Source organism: Urocampus carinirostris, chromosome 2, assembly GCF_059441175.1.
Source record: "Urocampus carinirostris isolate Australia breed hairy pipefish chromosome 2, RoL_Ucar_1.0, whole genome shotgun sequence".
Taxonomy (NCBI): Eukaryota; Metazoa; Chordata; class Actinopteri; order Syngnathiformes; family Syngnathidae; genus Urocampus; species Urocampus carinirostris.
Window position 1 is genome coordinate 2469126 of NC_142350.1, and position 22389 is coordinate 2491514.

The 22389-nt window shown below is 40.1% G+C and overlaps 1 protein-coding gene across 1 annotated transcript in view; it reads right to left on the minus strand.

Moving 5' to 3' along the window:
* Positions 1-22389, minus strand: part of mcm3ap (minichromosome maintenance complex component 3 associated protein) — a 43493-nt gene that overhangs the window by 12873 nt on the left and 8231 nt on the right. The window contains exons 3-23 of the mRNA XM_088328324.1: positions 20411-20492; positions 19783-19912; positions 19550-19722; positions 19157-19296; positions 18896-19093; positions 17706-17974; positions 17483-17645; positions 17188-17345; positions 16873-17093; positions 16534-16724; positions 16368-16468; positions 16149-16280; positions 15953-16066; positions 14757-14909; positions 9557-9754; positions 6793-6861; positions 6578-6712; positions 5449-5602; positions 3786-4041; positions 3610-3707; positions 2422-2812 (exon numbers count right to left, since the gene is read on the minus strand). Of these exons, the coding sequence (XP_088184450.1) occupies positions 2422-2812; positions 3610-3707; positions 3786-4041; positions 5449-5602; positions 6578-6712; positions 6793-6861; positions 9557-9754; positions 14757-14909; positions 15953-16066; positions 16149-16280; positions 16368-16468; positions 16534-16724; positions 16873-17093; positions 17188-17345; positions 17483-17645; positions 17706-17974; positions 18896-19093; positions 19157-19296; positions 19550-19722; positions 19783-19912; positions 20411-20492 (3526 nt within the window). The remainder of the gene's footprint in view (positions 1-2421; positions 2813-3609; positions 3708-3785; positions 4042-5448; positions 5603-6577; positions 6713-6792; positions 6862-9556; positions 9755-14756; positions 14910-15952; positions 16067-16148; positions 16281-16367; positions 16469-16533; positions 16725-16872; positions 17094-17187; positions 17346-17482; positions 17646-17705; positions 17975-18895; positions 19094-19156; positions 19297-19549; positions 19723-19782; positions 19913-20410; positions 20493-22389) is intronic.

Sequence of the window (22389 nt, forward strand, 5' to 3'; positions counted from 1 at the left end):
CTTATGATTATGGGCTATACAAATAAACATGACTATTCCATTGACTATTCTGTTCCAGCACAGACCATTTCAGACTAGATTCCATTTAATTCCATTCCAGGCAGTTCTATTATTGACCAGGCCAGATCAGACCAGTTTCCAGTCCGTTCAAGTCCATTCCAGGCCAGAACAGATTCTATTCCATTACAAATCATTCCCTGCCAGACCAAAACATTCCGTAAACCATTCCATGCCATAGACCAAGGGAGTAGAACGGGGGCCCCACTAAGGACAACTAAGGTGCCTGCTGACCTGTTCTGAAAATAGCTCACCAGGTGTGGGTCATTGGGATTTTCCAGAAAATGATTTGTTAAGTGGTTGACTGGGTCTATTCAACCCTACTTCCAAGATTTAACCTGGTAATAACATAATAATAACATGCTTATTTGTTATTTTACAAATGAAAGACAGCTGCCAAAGACCATTCCATTGACTATTCCATTCCTGAACAGACCTTTTCAGACCAGAGTCCATTCCAGGCCAGACTATTCCAGACCAGATTCCATTCCATTTCAGACTAAAACATTCCATGGACTATTCCATTTCATAAACCAGTGGTCTCCATCATGGTGTCTGCGTGCACCAGGGTGCCTCCTAAGGACAACTGAGGCGCCTGCACACTTGTTCTGAAAATGGCTCACCAGTGCTGGGTCAGTGTGATTTTCTAGAAAATTGTTTTTTTTTAGTGGTTGACTGAGTCTATTTAACCCAACTTCCAATAATTACCCTGGTAATTACATAGTAATAACATGATAAAGTGTCATTTTAGAAATGCATATCAAACAGGGTGCCCTTTTTGTTAATTAGTAACAAAAAGTAGCTTTCTGCTTGGAAAAAGTTGGGAGACACCTGCCATAACACATCACATTCTATTCCATTATGTAGACCATTCCAACCAGGCCCATATACCATTCCCTTCCATTCCAGATTCCAGACCAGACCATACTGATCCACAGATCAGTCTATCGACTATTTCATAGACTATTCCATTCTATTTTAGGACTGCACGATTAACTGCAATCTAATTGATATTTCAATGTGACATAGTGAGATTTTATAATCACAAGACATAGCAATTTTGCAACAATTTTTAGTTCCATTTTTGTGTTTGATTCCTCCTTTGTTATTTGAGTGATGGAGCATTTGGTCAACCAGAATTGTCACAGTTTGCGTTTAAATAGAGCCGGCCAATCAGAGGCAAGTTTTAACGACACTGGCCAATGAAGGCGAGGAAAAGTTTGCAAGCACCCCCTGTGTGAGCGTCGCTGAGTCGTTATGGGGAAATCAAAAAACAATATGTTGATTGATTTTGAAAAATGTCTAGACTAGACCACTACAGTGGAACCTCGGTTCTCGACCATAATCCGTTCCAGAACCCTGTTCGAAAAGCGATCTGTTCGAACACAGAAATCATTTTTCCCATTACAAATAATGTAAATCGTTTTAATCCGTTCCAACACCCTGAATGTTTACCTTTGTTTACCTTTAAGACACAAATACTATAAATGTAACCCAGGCTAATTGTACGTTCGCGTTAGCGTAATCTTCCGTACGAAAGATTACGCTAACATGAACGTGTAAAAATTTAAAAAAGGATAAAGAAAAGAATTATGAATAGGATTTTTTACCTTTGTGGTGGTCAGCAGAAGGCACAGATGGACGGTGAGAGGGATGGAGGAGGAAGGAAAATTATTGTTTGGAAGGAGAGTCCCCTTCCATAAAAACTTCGGGGAGCTCTTCTGAGGGGTGCTCACACGTTCAAATCTCTTCGCTACGGATGACTGGCTACAGGATGTTCTTTTCTCTTGAAATATCTATCCAATGACACTTGCTTCTGCCTTCTTTTTAGCACTTTTCGGAAGTGGTTTATGACAGTGTCATTAAAGTCATGATGACTCTGGTGGCTGCAGCTTCATCGGTGTGGTGAAATTCTGTAATTCGGCCCATTTGCTACACATTTGTTTAATCTCGGACGTCCCCTAGTGTATTGGAGGTGCATTTGCACCTGAGAAAATTAAAAGGAGTAAAAAAATGTGATGTGAAACATCCACCCCGGCGTTCGAACTCCAATATTTGTTCAAACAACGAAGCAAGAATTTCTCGAATTTTTTGTTCGGACTCAGATTTGTTCGAACTGAGAGTCGTTCGAAAACCGAGGTTCCACTGTATTTGAATGAGCTTGAAATTCTTTCTATTGCATTTTATAGAGAGGTAGGTGCTTACTTTGATTGAGGAATCAAAACGTAAATAATGGTCAGCAGACCGCAACCCTAAGAGGGTGCTGTTTTCTTGAGGTTAAAGCATGTCACTATGATTTAGTATTTTTAAGCCGTATCCTTTCTATACTATTCTATTTTTATTTGTGTGACTTTGTTGACTTACTAAATTCGTAAGGTTGCCTCCACTGTGGCAGCTGCAAAGCGAGGATGGTTTCCTGCAACCATGCCAGATGGGAGTTGTCATTCCATCCAAGCGGTGGCACCACCCAAACGTTATCAGGCTGGCAGAATTCAGCGGGCGGCCATGACACTTGCGAGAGCTCCTCCTCAGACACCCGATTGGCCACGTAGGATATGACGGCGTTATAGAGATGGAGCATGGGGGCTGGGTCCTGTGGGGGGAGGCCGTATGTGGCCCGCTCATGCCCGTCGGAAAACACCCGACGGCTGAACTCACGGTTTAGGTTGGCCTCTACCAGCTCAAGCAAAGAGTGGCAGGCCACGGGTACCTGGGTGGGCACCCGAGACACCAGCCAATGAAGGGCCATGCCAAGCTAGAAAAAAAAAGAAGAAAATTCACAAAATGATTATAAGGTGTGACGGTTGGGTTCAGGTCAAACAGAGGTATAAATAAATAAGGCCACGTTTTAAGAAAGAATACAAATTGCGAACAAAAGTGACCAAACTTTACCATTTTCATTCTCATTTTTGTGCCCATCTTGTCACGAAGAATGATAAAGAGGAAAATATAAAGAAAAGGGAAAAAAATAGAAGGAAAGGAAAAAAACAAAAAAAAAGAAGTAAAGGATGAAAAAATGAAAAAAGTAGAGAAAATGAAAAAAGAAAGTACAAAAGGATGAAAAAGGAAAATGAAAAAGTGGGGGGAAGCATAGAAAAAAAGGAGAAAAGAAAGAAAAAGAAAGAAAAGCAAAAGAAAATACAAACAGTAAAAGAAAAAAATGAAAAAAAGAAAGCCAAAAAGAAAAAAAAGGAAAAAAGGAACCTGAGAAAGGGAATAAATAAAGTAGAAAATCAAATAAAGAGAAAATAAATAAGAAGAAAAGGAATAAAATAAAGGAAAAAAACAAGACAAAAATACAGAAAAGAAAAGAAGGGAAAGACAAAAGAAAAAACTAGGAATGAAAAATGAAGCAAAACGAAAGTAAAGAAGGAAAAGACAGAGGGGGGAAAGGAAAAGAGAAAATAAAAAGAGAAAATAAAGGAATCAAAAGAAGAGAAAAATAAAAAGTGGAAAGGGTAAAAGAAAAAAAGAGAAAAGAAAAAGGACAAAACACTTGCTGGTAAGTAACACCGTACACTTTGAATATTATAAAGTGGGCATTGGCCTTACCTGTTTGGACCCTTGCATATCATTGGTGTTTGCTGGAATGTACTGGAAGTTATATTCCGAAATCAGGCCGTCCTTCACTAGCTGAGGCAGTTTCAGATCTACAATAAAAACTCAGAATGAAAGTTCTTTGACTTTTTCTTACAACTTTCTATTTTTTAAGAAAAATATTTTGTTACCTTTTTCAATTTTGCCACTGTTATCTTCAGAACCGGGCACCAAAACAATGAGCGGTAGTGGGCAGTGCCAGGGGCTAGCTTGCTGCAACTGTTTTAGCTGTAGCAACCCCGACAAAAGGGGGACGTCCTGTTCATGAGGCACCGGCCCCAAGGGGGCCGGCGCCGGAAGAAGCATGATCAGAGACCCCACCCCCTGCAGCTGGCGACAGTCCTCCATTTTGGATAGGCCGTTTTCAGTCAGCGGGCCCCTGGACACCTGGAAAGACCCCCGAAAAGTGTGTTGATAATTTGCAAGATTCCATAAAACTGAGACCTGAGACGACAACAACCAAGGGGGTAATGCGCGAAACCAAGATAAGGGAATAAGATCAGATATGTTCATTGTCTTGGCTGAATTTAGCCTTTAGTCGGTTGCACGAAATCAAGTTAGATTTAGCTCGACTTTGTTACTATTGCCTGAATGCCACGAATTGAACCTTCCTGCGTGTCAGGCAAAATTATACCACTGATAGAATACACTTTCATGGATCTGGTGCGCTATTAGCTTTGTCCCTTTCCTTAACCCTTTTTTAGACGGAGTATCATACAGGCCGTTTGGAATTTTTTTTTTTGTCATTTTGATTATGAAAGAGTCAGAAATCATGGTAAGAGTGATTACTTTTGCCCCCTTTTTTTCAGAACCATCTAAGCTACCTACAGTAAATATGTATTAAGACAATGCAATGACAGTTTTTTATTAATAAACCAAAAAAAACGAACTTGATTTTTTAGGATTATTTTTAGGTAGAGTCTGAAACTGAACGTGAACAACATAAACTGGAAATATAAACAGTTCTAATTATATAAAACAAAAGGTTTTAAAGTCTGGCTCTCTCAGTTGTCCTTATATTTTCCACTATGGGCAGGCGTTTTATGGGCCTGTGTGGGAGATGGTGAAGCAATTCCCAGAGACAGAGACCCACATCATACATGACCCATTAGTACCCCAAATTATTGCCTCTTTGACAATCAAAAATAATAGAGTAATGTTTAAATGATTGAAATGTTGTTGTTTTTTTATTGGTTACAGATAACAAAAAAAAATGCTTTACAAAATGCTTTACTTATTATGCGTATGTATCATTTCTTTCTTGTCATTAGTCCGTTGCCACACTGGGATGCCTTTGAGATATGATTGTGGGAAGTTGCTGCCACATTGGGGGAGTTTTAGAGAACTACATTGATCCAATTTAATATTTTGTTCTATCTGTTGCGGTAATTTAAACAGCGTTTGTAAAATGGGGGCGCCCCAATTGTAATAAGAGCGTTAATAACATAATTTTACTTTTCATTTCTTTAAAATCTTTATTAAACTATCTGAAGCTGTTGTTCAGCAGCCAAAAATATAATTAGCAACACTTCGCCATTTTCTGATCTGGGACTGATCCTTGGAGTCTATTTTAGGATGCTGTGAACACCCATTTATTCAAAATATCTACAGCTAGCTTGACCTAGCCGAGCTTTTTCATCCTTGCGCAGCAAACGCGCGACTGGTTGAACCTGACTAGCTTTAGCAGAGTTTATTCTGTTTACACAGATTCATTTATTCCACTTTTGTGCGAAACCCCCTCTTATGAGGACCACGACATTACACCAGCAATGTTGTGAATGAAAACGTGCAGACCTTGATGCTGACGTGGACGTCAGAAAGCCGACCTCCTTTCTCCTTGACCGTTTTTGAAAGGTGGAGGGTTTGCAACGTTCCATCCGGCTCTTCCTCTGTGAACTTTGAAACCTGACCGCTGGCAAGCTTCGTTTCTAGCCAATCAGACAGAATCCTGGACAAATAATTGGTGAGCATTTCTTTATCAAACAGTCGATGTAAGCCAGGACTCAAACTCATTTTGGCTCAGGGGCCACATGTTAGAAAAAAAAAAACTACCGGATTAGTAGATTCATGGCATAAAAGATGTCCCTTAGCTGTAAGGTCGGGAATCTTTCACAGGCTCACAAGTCAATTATACCAAATGATTCGATTATAAGTTGATCATAGAGGGTTTCTTTCTCCATTTTCTTCCTTCACAAAGAGTTAATATCTTGTAATGTTTATCAACTGTCAAAAAGCAAAACAAGAATTGAGTTGATTCCCACGACAGTTTATTTAAAACTCATGCAAACTACAAAGTGACAAAAATAGCGCTAATTAGAGTGTGATTCATTTAAATGATTTATTTAATAATTTAAAATTATTTTTATGCCTTTTATTTGTTTTTTTCTTAATTAAAACGGGAAACCTTGCTGTAAATATTCTTTTATAATCGTTCTGTGTACATTGTTACACAGAATGACAATACAAGGAAATTATTATTATTATTATTATTATTATAAAACAGAAGCATAAGCTTCTTTAAACTTCTGCAAAGTCACCCAGGGGCTATTTTTAAATTTTGTGTTTTTCAATTCAGGTGCAAACCAATAATTTTCAATTGCTGAGGATAAAAAGCACAGTTTAGGATCAAATGTTCAATCCATCAGCAGGCCTAATTTGGCTTGCAGGGTGTAGTTTACCAACCCCTGGATTAGAGTGTTTGTGATGAATGGAAAAAATTGGTCAGATGAATGAAAGGGGAAATGCTGGCCAGAGATTAAATAAGGTTTTGTTGACTAGGGTCAATTGAAATGGAAGGTGATTTTGTTTTCTATTCAAGGCCTGCCAACAGATTGTATTTGACAGCCCTGATGTTAGCCCTTGGGTTTACATATTTCATGCGCTATGATTAGCTAAATTAGTTCCTTAATTTCCAGCTCCTTACCCGTCTGCCAAGCTGGCCACACTGTCATGCTCACTGGGTAGTAACAAAATACTTTTCCAGAATATTCTTTCAGGTGGGTCCTGGAAATGTTCCATCAACAAAGCAGGCAAATCCAATGGCGCCCACACCAAGTCCCTGACACATAATACATAAATAAATGGATAAATAAATGTACACAGATTGTTTTTGGTGCGAAAAAACAAAACTGGACTTACTCAAGAAGTTGTTGAAAGTAGTAATGGACTCTCATTTGGTGAACGACCAGTTGTCTCATCTTTAACATCCTGTAGAGGGCGACAGAGGACCGAGTCAGGTGCATGCCAAAAACAACCAAAACCCGTAAGCCAATACTACAAGTCAATACTTTTTTGCTACATTTTAATCACTGGGGCTTTAAATACAGTGGAGCTTCTTTTTTTTGTGGCAGCACTGAGGAAAACGGCGAGCTGCTCTTTTCAACAAAACATGCGCTCTGAATGCAAAACACCGTAGTGACGTCTGGAAACATTTTAGATTCCCTCCTAGTGAAGGAAATTCGTCTGTTTTACCAACGTTATTCATATAAACGAACAGGAGCAAAATGGAAGGTTGGCGCCTACCAAATGTGGCTCAGGAGGTAGAGCGCAGATACAACCCAAAACAATCCCAAAAAACAACAACAAAAACACACGTGAAAAAAATCACAAATGACCAATCGTGCGTCCAAAAACTAAAAAAACACATCCAAAAATTACCAGAAACACCCCCCAAAAAAGACCTAAAATATGAACCAAAAAATTACCCCTCAAAAAAAAAAGACCATGGACATAAACAAAAAAATCGACTACAAAAATCACAAAAAAAAGACCCCCAAAAAGTTGAAAAGAGACCAAGAGAAATAATGCCCACAAAATGACTAATTAAAGACCAAAAATGACCACATCTTATCTTGTTGCAAACAATGTTCACTACATTGTTACCAAAGACAATTCCATCAATTTAATGAATTTACGACACAGTAGTTATATGTCAACGTTTTCACGCACTTATCAATTAATAAACACTTCTGTCCAGTCGCTGGAGTTTCCTTGAACCCCTTAAGGTTCCGATGGCCCATTGGGGGGCCCAGACTGTTCAGAAGCAGATACGGACTTCACAATGTCACCGGTCACTAAAATGCGTCATGTCACATATCATTGAAAAGCTTAAAGTCTTGGGATTCAAGATATGATGACCATTCAAAGTGAAGTCGTTACAGAAACATCACCACCAGTCTGAAACAAGATACCCGAAAACTATAAAGCCGGTATAGGCTCTCCCCTACTTACGACCATTCGACTTATGAAAAACGGTAGACATAAACATTTTTTGGGGATGGCGAAAAATATCCGAACATTGCTATTGTGTGCACCTTTTTCGGAGTAGAGGACAGTACTGTAGTGCTTCTTTCCGCCGCTACCAGCATGTGGTGGCGCTGTGAGAAGTCACCCAGCATCCACCCAAAGAAGAAATACGCTTCCTCTTCCTAGTTCGTGTGTAGACATACTAGGTATACTGTACTGACTCTCTAGCGCACTAAGAACTATGGTTATTGTAAAGTGTAAAGAAAAGGCGAGCCATTTCTTTTGAAATGAAAGTAGAATAAGAAAGCTTGATGCGGTTGAGAAAATGGTCGGAATGCTTTTTTCGGTCACTTTTTACCACGGAGGAGGACCTCTTGAAGCATATTTTCCAAAAGTAAGTTAATCTCAACTTTTTATCCATATAGAGCATATTATTTTATTAAATGTTTATTATTTCGTACAAAACAATACAGGTTACTTATACAAGTCCTAAACATACTTATATAAACCTTAAACATACAAAATATAGCACTGAAGCAACTTACGAACGATCGTTCGGAACACATCTAACTCGTAAGTAGGGCAGCATCTGCATAGTTCACGAATAACGTGTTAAGGTAGTCAGCTGATGAAACAATTCTCCGCAAACCTGGTCTTGTTGCCTTGACAACAGTCCAGTGAATCCAACCGTGCAAAATATATACTCCAAAACACAAGGTAATGCCGACAGATTAAAAAAAAATCAGCATAAAAGCATTTTTTCCTTGTTGTAATCCTTTTGTTTCGCCCCATAATTCACTTTTACAGTACAAGTAAACAAACTCGCAAGATCTTTTCTAATAGGGCCATGACCTCTGACCGTTTTACACCACTCTCAACAAATTGCAAGATTCTTTGCACACTCCACAGATTGCCTATGAGGGCCTGTATTGAAAAAAAACGGACACACAATACTTTGGTTACAAATACCTTCAGCAAGTAGTGAGTAGTGACCAATTTAAATATTGATTGACACTGAAATTCCCAAAATAAAGATATTCATATGTATGAAGTGTATTCAAATCAACGCGGAAAATGTAAGTGCGTAATTCCATTCGCAATACATTTTTACAGGCAATGATCACCCGGCAAATGGCTGGCAACCAGTTCAGGGTGTCCCCTGCCCACTGCCCGAAGATAGCTGGGATGGGCTCCAGCGCCCCCCGCGACCCTACTGAGGATAAGCGGTACAGATAATGGATGGATGGATGGTTTAACAAGAGCATTTAATTTACTTTGGGCACCTTTTGATTGGAATTTTAGGCGAATTTTACAGGAGTTTTAAGGGGGTAATCCTCCAGGAACGATAATTGCCATCTTGATTGGTCACATGATCCCAAAATACATGACGTAAACAACTCGGAGTAGTAGTATGTGGTTATTGCGATCTGATTCTGCGGTAGTCACCATTTTGAACGGTCACATAATCCAAAAACACGTGATGTAAACAACTCGGAGGTCTGCGCCGGGCTTGAAGTACAGGAAAGAAAGTCTGCAGGTTCAAATCCAGCGTGACTCGTACAAAGAAAAAATTGAGTTAGGTTCTTAAATTTGAGTATGCGGCTTTCAATCAGGTGTTCTCTGTAGTCCGGAATTTGTAGTAATTAAAATAGCCAACCTGGTGCTGGACAAGGACAAGCTCCCGGCGTTTCCCAGGTCGACGATTCCACGGACGAGGCTTTTGAGGGGCTGCGAGGCCGGAGCGCTAGCGGCTAGCGCTTTGAGTTTACAGCTCGGGTCCACGAAGCATGGAGCGGCAGGGAATCCCCTCATCTGCCGCCTCAGCTGCCGCCTCACTGCCACCACATCGCGCCACCTGCAAAGAAATTCGCACAAATGAAAGCGATAGGAAGATTTTTCAGTTGTCATGTTGACTTGTTGCAGTTTTAAGTGCAATAACCCAGTTGAAAGTGCAATATCCCGGTTTTGTATTGCCAACTGGAGTGCAACTATAATCTCGTTGTAGCACTACAATGATAATTAATGTTATTCTGATTCTCATATGGTGTTTTGAGGGAACTCTGCACCAGTGCTTTTCGACCAGAGTGCCACGACACCTTGTCTAGTGTGCCAGAGGAAATTGCCCAATTCATATTTTTAAAAATCCATGCCATTGTTCAGTATGTCTTCTTTCTTCCAGTGATCAGCCAAGTTACTGTAACATTCGGCCAATTAATAGGTAACAGCAAACTATTAGTTCTTATGCACTATCTGCTCATGAGGTAGTACAAGGAAATATATTAGATAACTTATTTTGTTGAATGATCATGCTGTTTTTAATTATTAGAAAATAATAATCCCCCCGACCCAAAAAAAAGAAAAAATTAAAGATTTGTTCTACTTGGCTCATTTCATGTACTACTTTTTGTTTTTTGTTTTTCTTGAAAAACGAAGTAAACCTCTTGAAACACAGGGACTTCAAATGAAGAGAAATTTTGAAACATGATCATTTAAGGTTTAAAATAACATAAAACTGGCACCTTGAATACATTTTTCAACATTTTCAATGGACCGTGTGCCTCGAGAGGTTTTGATGAATACAGTGTATAGTGTGCATTTGTTTAAAAAAGGTTGAAAAACACTTCTCTACGAGAATATAGTTTCTGCTGAGTCTCGCATACGCAATAGCATCCCTGTCTCAGGCATACATACAACATAAACATACAGAAAATTGTACGGAAAGATTTTTTTCATAGTTTGGCTGTTTTCCTCCGGAGAGACGTATATTTGAAATGATTAGAACATTAGTATATCATTGAGTTTTAAATTTGTATTACCGGTACTGTAGATCACTTCACATGTTATGATCATACTAAACTGCAAGAGGGCGCTCTACGCCTGTGTTGATTTCAACCTTACCCTGTTGTGTAGGGGACATTTTTTGAAGAGTTATTTACTGGTAAAAGTAACACCAAGGATAAATACTCTATTGGATTTAGTGATTTCGAGTAAAGCTGATAGGTTGGTAAGCAGTGTTCCCTCTAAACTGCTTGCGTGCGCAATTGCGCACTGCTCGCACATTCTCAGCGCACAAGAAAATCTAGCCAGCGCACAAAAATTAGGGCTCAAAATTACTAATTAAGAAGCGACTTAAGTCAAAGTTACAGTGCATGAAGGTAAAAATACACGGGTTCCCCTGACGTTGTGTCCTAAATGCAGTATTTTGAAGTCGAGTCGAAGTAGAACGAAGTTGAGTAAAGTTAGTAGAGTTTGTCGAGAACCAGCTTCTTCGGCTCGGCTCACTTAAAGGAACCGGCTCTTTCGGGTCCTAAACGGCTTTTCGGGTTGTTTTTGCTTCTTTAATCCCAACTTGACCAAATATTATGTAAAATTATGCACAAAATGACAAAGTAAGGGGGGAATAGAACAAAACAAGAAAAAATTACCAAAATGAAAAAGTAGTGAAAAGCTGAGGAAAAAAAGAAACAAAAGGAAGAGAAAAAAAAAAGAAAAATTTAGAAAAAAGAAAAGAAAGAAATGTAGGAAAAAAGTAAATAGAGAACAAAAAGAAAAAAGTAACAGCTCGGAAAAAATAAACACAATGAGATTTTTTTTTAAAGGAATTAAAAAAAAAAAAAAGGAAAAAAAAACATGGAAAGAAGAAGAAAATGTTTGTGTTGCATTCAAATAATTTATATCAAGTGAATCTTGTTGCCAACATTGTACTTCCACTAAAAAATGTGATTAGGTGCAGTTCTGCATCTTATAACCGACTAAATAAGCCCCCAAAAATGTTAATATTATGCGACAAAATATATCACGAAATAAAAAGAAATGGATATCTTGTGAAAGAATTGTAAGAACAAATGACGTTCGTAGGCCGTACAACCTTTGCAATAGTACATGAGTCAATTCATTCAAAAGAGAAAAATAATTTTGGATTGCCGGAAACTCAGCAAAATGTAACTTGATGTCAAGTTTTGGACATGTTTGATAATTAATCATCTTGCCACACTTGGAATTATGGTTGCTCACTGTTGTTTCAAGCGTTGCTCACCGACTTTGTGTGAACGCTTAGACCCGTGGAAAATTAGAGGGAACATTGTTGGTAAGCATGTTTTATGCTAGTTACGTCGTTACTGAAAATAACAGGCATGTCTATCATGTAACATCTGTATACCATACACTTATTCCTGTTGTTCTCTTATTTTGGTTTTGAATTGCCTTCCAAGATGACATGCATGTTTTTGGTGTTGGGTTTTATCAAATAAATTTTCCCTGAAAATGCGACCAATATATACTCCGAGTGTGACTTATATGAGACCTGCTCTGCTGAAACGATTAGTCATGTTTATTTGTATAGCACTTAATCACAAGAAATGTCAAAGAGCTGCACAAAGCACAGACTATTATTACACCATCTAATCTACAACCTACATGGGGGCAAGGAAAAAACTCAAAAACCTCAGCATGAGAAAAATGTAAAATACTACTACAGTAGTACTATAATACAAAAATAAAACTGCCGTTATATTAAAAAATACTCAAGAAATACTATAAAGATACATTGCAAGTTAGACTTCGAGTCGCAAGTAGTAATGTTCTAATTTTATCAACAGGAAAATCATGAAAAAAAATTATTTTTATTTTTTTTGCATTTTTCGCTATTTTGAAAGATATGACATTCAAAAACACTTTCTCTTTTTCATATTCCACATAAATAGGAAAGGCAACAAGAACAGTGATTAAAGTTCAACATTTCCAATTTTAGAAGGAGGCAGTGGCTCAGGAGGTACAGCGCTCGTCTTGGGATCAAGAGATCGCAGTTCAAATCCCGGCTCCTCCGTGTTACATGTCGAAGTGTCCTTGGGCAAGACACTGAACCCCTAATGCCCCCAATAGAGTGCTTCGAGGTCCTAAGATTACCCACAATGCATTGCTGGTGGCCATTTTGGAAGTCCACAAAGCTTTTCACTTCATTGTTATTGTTCAGCGAACCAGTTAGATTCTACATTGTAATGCCGAATACGTGCGTTATTGTTGGCTGTTGTAGCCGAGGGGAAAAGGGTGGGAAGGGCTTCTTTAGACTTCCGAAGTGTGTTTACAATCAGGGGATTGAAGCTCAGGAGAAAAGTGAACGGCGAAGACGAATGTGGCTGGCAGCTATCAACCGGTCGAATTTGCCAAAGCTTGACTGTGTTCGTGTTTGTTCTGACCACTTTCTGACAGGTAAATTGAATTATTTATGATGTAGAAATAAATTTTAAAAAGGTTATGGAACATGTGTACTTCATGTACATCTGTCGACACCATTCAAGTATGGCTAGGTTAAATACTGTAGGTGTTGCTTCTTGAGTAACATTTCTGAAAAAATATTCTTAAAAGATCTAGATGTTGATCTACTGTTGTTGTAAAATTGTTTAAAAAATGTAAAATAATATTCTAACCATCTGTGACCCATGAGTATGTATAAGCACACTTAAAGTATGTCAAATTGTTTATAACATAAGATTTTTAACTTAATAATTATCAATTTCCTTACAGGCAAACCACATCCTTGGGATGAGACTGATCCGGACTGGGCACCGAACAAGAATTTAGGCTACAATCCACGAACCACTTCACCTTCAAAATCTGGACAGCGACACAAGAGACTTAAATCAAGAAAAGAAACAGTAAAGAACCTGCAACACAGTTGCAATGGGCACACAGAATCGATGATGACTTGTCAACAATAATCCATGGTTGTAAACTTGGTTGAGACAAACTCTGAGAATGTAGAACTTTCCCTTTCACAATCTTGTTTTCATCACCTTCGCTTGTGTGCACAGACACATCCCGAACCCAACCAGACACAAATCTGTCGTAGGCTTCCATACTTTTGTAATTTTGAAAATCCTTCAGTTCACAAAAGGGACTTGGGTGGAAAATAAGATAGTTAACAAGTTCGATGTAAGTCACACACGGCAACAAATCGGGATCAGACTTCCAGTCCTTGTTTTTAATTTTGTAGGGATCCAATCTTCCAATAAAATGCAACTTCGCAGCGTACCGCTCGCGTGCTAGCTTGTCTAAACTCTCCACGTAGTTTTCCATAGTGTTGATGGACAAAATCCGTACACAAACGAAGCTAGTTGAGTAAATAAATAGACAAACTGAGTAAATATTTGCTCCTCTCGCTATCACCGCTTGTAATCGACAGACTTCCAAGATGGCTGCACGAAGCCGTGTTACTATTTTTAGCACAATGCGCGGAGCCCTCTATAAGCAGCTTAGCGCCTTACATGGCTGCACGGCCGCTATTGGGATATGTGAAGCACATGGTAAAGCGCTTTGGGAAGTCTTGACTTGAAAAGCGCTGTATAAATGCAAATTATTTCATTTCATAGAAAACAAATTTAAAGTTCTTTCTTTTTCAATAAATATGTGCTAAAAATAGCTCCCCGTCTGGTCAAATGCCTTTCTTAAAATTAACCCTTAAAATGAACTGTTAAAACATTTGAATGAAGTCACACCGAAAAAAGCAAAGAAAACTAAATGTGATTTTTTGAGAAAAAGGTGGATGGAAGGCTGTAATTCAAATGGACATATCTTCAAAAGAGTTTGACTATGGTATTATTTTAAAGCTCATTCTTAAACTGTTACTCGATACCAAAAACACAGATTTGATATTTGCCTCACTGTGATTCATTTGGGTGGATCGGGTCACATAAATGTTTTCTCCTTCTTAATTATGATCTTTTTTGGCTAGCGCGAGTTATACTCAGGAGCGACATACAGTCCGGAAAATACGGTAATCGTTTCAATGGTCAGTGACTATTGAAATAGTGGTTAGTTGCAGCGCCATCGGCGGTCTGAAGATTTTCTGCTTTAGTTACCTTTTGATGTACTTGCGAGCTCGCTGCAACGCTGCCGTTAAGATTTCTCGGGCTAGCAAAGACATGTCGGCCCTCAAAGTTTCCTCAATGAGAGTGGCGCAGACTTCTTGAGAACAGTCGGCCATGCGACGGGCTTTTTTGTCCAATGCTTGACTGGAAAGGAAAAAATCTTGGATTACATCACTCCATATCATTTAAGATTCAGTTATTATTTACAGAAATAAAAATATGATGATTTCAGCATTTGATAAGAAGACACATCAATCATTTTGCCAAAAAGTATGTCAATTAACAAATGGGGAAAAATGGAAAAATAGATACTCAGGACATGGGCGACGTTCTGCCGGAGTTGTGAAGGGAAATTGAAATCATGTCTTTACATACAAAAGAAATATATTTAGGGTTAGTGCACTTTTTTTCATAGACAAATTCAAGCATTTTTGAAGGACACTCAAAAGCCAACTGTCCAATTCCTCCAGTACCATTAAAAGAAGAAATCCAGTGTGAATCATGTATTTCGCAAAGCTACAAATATAGCTGCGATTCACATATGCAATTTTTAATCAGCGTGAGGATTCATCAAGATATATGATTTTTAGATCTTGAATGGATCACAAATATATTTGTGGATCTGAAGCTAAATATGTGTGTAATTTTTTTTGTGAAAAATGTCTCCCCCATATAGGTGTTGGGTAAAAATGACAGTAATACGTAGTAATACGTAGCTTACATTTTTAGTTTCAGGAAATTCTTCTTGTTACAATTTACCACTAGGAAAGGCTACCCTATTTTGTGCACGGCCCATAATATTTGTCCATAATTGATCTGTAATCCTTACACTAATACTCATCTTTATTAAATGTGAGGTCTACCTATATACTGGGCACAACCCGTAGGGGGCGATGACACTTCATAAGCCAACGTCATACAAACTAATGCCAGCAGCCATCAATTTTGTGGGACGAAGAAATGCAATTGTAAAGCAAAGCCAACAGAGAGCAGTGTGGGCTTCATTTTTATGCAGACTCGTCGAGAAACATGGCAACAATTTCATGCATTTACAAGCTCACCCAAAATTCAAGCACTTAAAAACACAAAATTAAAATGCAAGCATTTTTTCAAGGATTTCAAACACTCTTAAAAGCCCTGTATATAGTGTGGCATTCCAAAAAATAGCAATGATATGAATTCCTTACTGGAAGACAGTGTTGGCAGTCTCCTTGATGGTCTCATCCAAGACATCCCGCATGATCTCCATGAACAAAGACAGTCTGAACTTGGCCAAAAATTCCTCGTGTTCTTGTTTTTGCCTGCAATCCAGACAGTCCTCCATTATTGTTTTTTTTTTAGAAATTCAATTCAAACGCAAACAAGGAGGACAAAATTACAAACCTGGCTTCCTCGATTTTGCGCTTTTCTTCGGCGACACGTTCTCGCTCCAGATGAATCTCGGTGCCAAACACTTCTTGAAGGAGTTCTTGTAGAACCTCGGTCAGGACAGACTCTGCCTGGGCGTTGCTTTCGCTGCAGACAGATTATCAAACATTGTTGCATGTGTTTACTTTTTATCGGGAATGGGGGGAATTTTTTTTTTGCACGTTTTCAACTTACTCAAGAGCTGTAGTGGCGTAATGGGCTCCTTCAGCTGCGACTTCCCTAGTGCATTTCTGAACCATCTGCTCAATCAAGCAATCCACTTCTGCCATGATGTCCTAGGGAAACATCATACTCATTCAGAAAATTGTCAAGGGATCAAGTTGAGGTAAGGCATTCTGACTTCATTGCTAAAGACTGGCTGTGGTTCAGGTGTTGGTGCTTTGGCAATTGGGGGCTGCGAGGTCTCTTTTGCTTGCAAGCCCGAAATTTGGAAGAAATCTCTCTGCTCGGTCTTCTCCGGACACTCTGGTTGCATGACTGGGGAGATCTGGATGGATGGGAGTGTCTTTGCCTCCACTTTTGTGGCCGTAGCTATTTAAGAAAATAGAACCATAGTTGAGAGTTTGACATTTTGAATGCATTATGGTGACGGTTGGACCAAATCCCAATTTCACCACTCATTTCTGAAGGGAGATCACCACTTGCCACCTTAACAAAGTTCATACAAGGTAAATGTCACCTTTAATGGGGTGGGCGGCAGGCTCAGACAGAGTTTCTTCTCCTCTGTACTTGTTGTGGGTGTCAAATGTAGAGGCAGGTTGGTGTTGTGGAGGGCAGGGCAGGGGGCCCCCGTTGACGATTATCCCTGTCAGTGTGGTTTTCTTGGCCTGGATGACCCGGGACTTCTTCTGCAATAGGAACTCGGGCTCCTGGAATCCGATCCGACTCAGGTTGACCATGCTGCAGTCAAAAGGTGTTGTATATTGAAGCACTTTGATTTCTGTGCTAGTCTGTGGAAGTTACGAGAAAGAGGACAAAGAAAATGTAAGCTGACCCGTCTCCAACATTGAGGCTGTATTGCTGGATGAAGTCAACGGCTTCTTGGGTGCTGGAGAACATCAACATGCGAATGACGTCCTCCATTGGGAATGCCGTGGAACGCGGGCCCACTGTATGGGCCACATTTAATGTCTTTAAGGCTTTTGCTCGCACCTGCACAAAAACAATGTTGCATTTCTATTTTTAACTCAAATAATTAACTTCCTTTTCTGTTTTTGTGGTCTTTTTGACCAATGCAGATATGATTGAAAATCAAATATGAGGCTTTACATCTTTTTTTGTCTTCCTACCTGATTGAAATATCTGTGAAGAAGGCAACTGGCCAGGTAAGACGCTTTTTTCACAAGCTTGAAAAAGCGCACAAAGTTGTTGCTGTTGAGCGCAGCGAAAGCCTGCACGGCAAAATGCACTTCAGGGGAGTTGCGCACTTCGTTGCGGAACTGTTGTACTTCACTGGAAAACACAAAAAAATGTCTATTTTGTGAGTGTTTGGCGTTGTCAAATGCGCCTTACCGCAAAATGTCACTGTCGTTGAGCTTGAGCAGGATGCTGTACTGGCGGAATTCGGCCTCTCGGGGGCAGTAGACCTGGTCTCCTTTTAGGTCTTCGTACATTTCCTTCAGGCTCTGTAGGCACTTGGTCAAGTTCTCGTTGTTGATCTTGGCGTCGAACACCGACAAGGGCTCTTCACAAAGATGGTGGGCGCAGTGCATGTGGAAGCGGGTGCATTTCTCAATGAGTGAGACCGTGTGTGGACAGCAAAGACGCTGCTGCGTGATGTCCTGCAGGGAAACCGCTCACTTTGGTTGGACAAAACATCAAAAAAACGGAACGGCTTGGCTCTTTAATTTGATCCTGTAGGAGAAACATTTTTCGCGTACTAAACTGGCCAGCATAGCAAGCGTAATTTGTATTTCTTATTGATGGACACAGACTCTTCACAATCCTCTGATATTTTTTTGCTAGGCCTAGTTTAGGATCAAGAATAACCAAAGCTTTAAAGCAAAAACTCCCCATAATGAACTAAGACTGCAACTACTCCCACTGGACATTCACTTTGCGGAGCTTAAGTCAACCAGACAGGACACCACCACCCTTTACCAAATACAGATAGTGACACCAAAACCTGCAGAGGTCCCCTCTGCAACCCACCTGATAGGAACTAGTATTCCAACGAGACAGGAGATATCAATAATCATCAATATTGACAGCCAATTTAGCAGATACCTTCATGCACATAGCCTGGTTTTACACAGCTTTTAGGCCCCCTACACAGTGCTGAAACGCAGGACAACACCACCGCCCTGGACGACAACCGCTGTGACAAGAAGCCCCAGGCGTAATGCAAAACACCGTCAAAGGACCAAATGTTAAGTCAAAATAAGGTCCGAAGCCATAAATGGATTTTGACTGGCAAGGAGGACTTGGAGAGGAGCTTTCAGATAATATAATGACATCCCGTTCTAAAGCCCTCCTCCAAGCCCCCTCTCTTTTAATTACATTTTCATGGTTAGAAAATAACAGATCATCCCTCAAGGGTACAGGATTTCAAAGAACAGCAACATGATTGACCAATAGCGAGATTGATTCAATAATCAAAACTAAGAAAAACAGTGAGTCAAAATAAGGAGCTGGTAACCCATGAAATCTCCTTTGCACTTGTCCAATCATAAAAACAGAACAATCTCATTAAAGACTCTTACCTTTCGGATTCCTCGTGTCCTGTTCCAGACAAAATCGTACCAATCTCGCAAGACGTCCTGCCCCTCGTCCATAATGCAGGTAACCAGATAGTCCATGGTCATGCTAAGGACCGGCAAGGGCCGCAACTCGTGAGGGAGGGGTTCCTCCTGGTCTGCTGAAGAGCGACTGTACTCTTTAATGGCCGCCACGTGATCCACCTGCACCAATTCAAACTCAGCCGGGAGGACATTTTAGCTGGACGGAGAAAGATTTCCACTCACCATCTCTGTGTCGGGGAGAACTTCAAAAATGCTGAGCTGGTTTCTAGTCTCCCTCATGTATCGCTCCTTCTCCGGGCACATATCAGGACACGTTCCCATGAAAACCTTGGACAGGTCCATGTCCACACTTTTGGCTCGAACTGGTGGCAGAGAAGCGCAAGGTATGCTCATAAAAGGACAAACTGAAGCAGCGCCGAATGAAAGTGTAGAGTGGTCGCCTTGGTACTTGGACTCACAAATCCCAGTACCCACTGATGGACAGAACTACATTCATCTCCATTCGTCCACAAGTTCGCATACGAACTACGAAGTCTCACGTAGTTAAATGGGCGGACTCGGAAATCCCAAATTGATTTCCTCCTAGGATAAAAATGTTACGAAGGGGAGCCAAACCTTGACGCAGAATTTTGTCCCTCTGCTCCAGAAGGCGATACTTGTCCTCGGACGTCTCAGCCACAATGCCGATGAGAGGGAAAAGACATTCGGAACTCTGATTGGTCCTGGTGTTCTCTTTCTGAAGGTCAGGCAGGAGAGCCTTGGCTACCACTGGCTTCTTCACAGGTGAACTACCAGACGGGGAACTGTGAGCTGGGGAGATGAGATTGGACAAAGACGATGGGGCTCACCTGCGGTTGAAGTCGTCGCCAAGGACGGATCGTTTCTGAGGGGACGATGCCTTCAAATCAACTTCGTCCTGGTTTTCGACCTCGTCCATCTTGGTCCTGGCCACCGATCTACTGTTTTTATCTTTAGGACCTTAGGATCCATTAAAAAATCCAGAGAACGGGGTTCTTACACCAATTTTAAGCACTTCCAAAGCCAAATATTACTATTTCTCCAGTACCATCAAAACAGGGGTGTCAAACTAATTTTAGCTCGGGGGCCACATGCTAGAAAAAAACTAATAGGGGCAACACGAGTAGATTACAGAAAAAGAAAGAAAAATAAGAAAGAAAGAAAGAAAGAAAGAAAGAAAGAAAGAAAGAAAGAAAGAAAGAAAGAAAGAAAGGGAGGGATCAGGGTAAAGGAATGGGGTTAGAGAGGGGGAACAGAAAAATGGAAAGAGAGTGAGAAATAGAAAAAGAGAGAGGCTAGTGACAGAGAGAAAGAGAAAAATAAAGAGAAAAAGAGACAAAGAGAGAGGAAGAAAGAGAGAGCAAAAGAGACGGAAGGAAAGTTTAAAAAAAATGGAGAAAAATGGAGAGTGTTAAATTAGAGCGAGAAATAGAGAAAGAAAGTGGGAGAAAGACTCACTCTGCTTCTTTCGTTGCCAAAGGATGAGGAGCTCCTGCTGATGCAGAACTTTCCCTTTCTTTTTGGCTTTGGCTGCAGACGCCTGCAAGGACAACAGTGCTAAATGATTAAGAACATCCTTATTTCCAATTTGTAGTGAGTTCGTACACCTTTTTCATGTCCAAATTCAAGCACCTTTAAATATTTTGGGGGGATTTTTCAAGGACCATTCAAAGAAGAAATAATACAATACTATATCGTTAATAATAACTATTGATTAATTGTCGTTACCATTATTATTGATCCTATCAACACTAACAAAGTATCTAAGGAGGGTGCGCGCCAATGAAAGTTATTTTTTCTACAGTTGAACTTATTTGTGAACAAAGCTATTGTAAGTATGATGTAGTCATCTAAGCCACTATTTTTGTCCAATTTAAAAAGCACAATCTAAGTGATCAAAAGAACATTTTTGGGTTGACTTTGATTACTAAAATAAAGTCCCTGTCTTGCTGCTTGTATTTTTTGCTTGTTTCGGATGTTACTATCTACGATCTCTTTCCATCAATGGGCTGGTATAAACTAAAAGTGGACCGATATTTGGGCGAGCTGAGTATTGGCACCAATATTAGGGAATTTGACAGATATCGGTATCTGCATTTTTATTTATTCGACCGGCCGATTATTTAAACTTGGATGCAGCCAACGCTTTCAATCCCTATCTCCTACTCCTCCCCTCTACTCACCCCACACCTTCTGATTGGACAAGCGACCAGGGGCAGAGCCACTAAAGCAGGAAAAATAACGTTAGATAGATAGATAGATAGATAGATACTTTGTTCATCCCCGAAGGGAAATTCACATTTCCAGCAGCATCCCTGAGCTGAGAACAAACAATCGAGAACAATCGAAAATAACAGAGCAGCAGGTCAGCTAACTCATTCCGATATGTACGTGTCCATGATAGAAGTGTGTTTGCGCAGTAAACTTGTTTTAGAGAGGCACTTTCAGGTGGAGACTGATATACAGTGAAGAAAATAAGTATTTGAACACCCTGCTATTTTGCTTTTTCTCCCACTTAGAAAGCATAAAGGGGTCTGTCATCATTGGTGCATGTCCACTGTGAGAAAGATAAACTGAAAAGGAAAAATCCAGAAATCACAATGCATGATTTTTCAACATTTTTTTTGTATGATATAGCTGCAAATAAGTATTTGAACACCGGAGAGAATGAATCACAATATTTGCTACAGTAGCCTTTGTTTACTATTACAGAGGTCAAACGTTTCCTGTAGTCTTTCACTAGGTTTGCACACACTGCAGGCGGGATCTTGGCCCAATCCCCACACAGATCTTCTCCAGATCAGTCAGGTTTCTGGGGGCTGTCGCTGAGAAACATGGAGTTTGAGCACCCTTCAAAGATTTTGGACAGGGTTCAAGTCTGGAGACTGGCTGGGCCATGCTAGAACCATGATATGTTTCTAACGGAGCCACTCCTTGGTTTTCCTGGCTGTGTGCTTTGGGTCGTTGTCGTGTTGGAAGACCCAACAGAGACCCATCTTCAATGTTCTGACTTAGGGAAGGAGGTTGTTCCCCAAAATCTCACGATACACGGCCCCAGTCATCCTCTCTTTAATGCAGTGCACTTGTCCTGTTCCATGTGCAGAAAAACACCCCCAAAGCATAATGCTACCATCCCCAAGCTTCATAGAAGGGATGGTGTTTTTCGGATTATACTCTTCATTCTTCTTCCTCCAAACACGCTTAGGGGAATTATGAACAAAAAGTTATATTTTGGTCTCATCTGACCACAAAACTTTCTTCCATGACTCCTCATCCAAATGGTCATATGCAAACTTAAGACGAGCCTTGACATGTGCTGGTTTAAGCTGGGGAACCTTTCGTGCCATGCAGGATTTCAAATCATGACGTCTTAGCGTATTACCTACAGTAGCCTTGGAAACGGTGGTCCAAGCTCTTTTCAGGTCATTGACAAACTT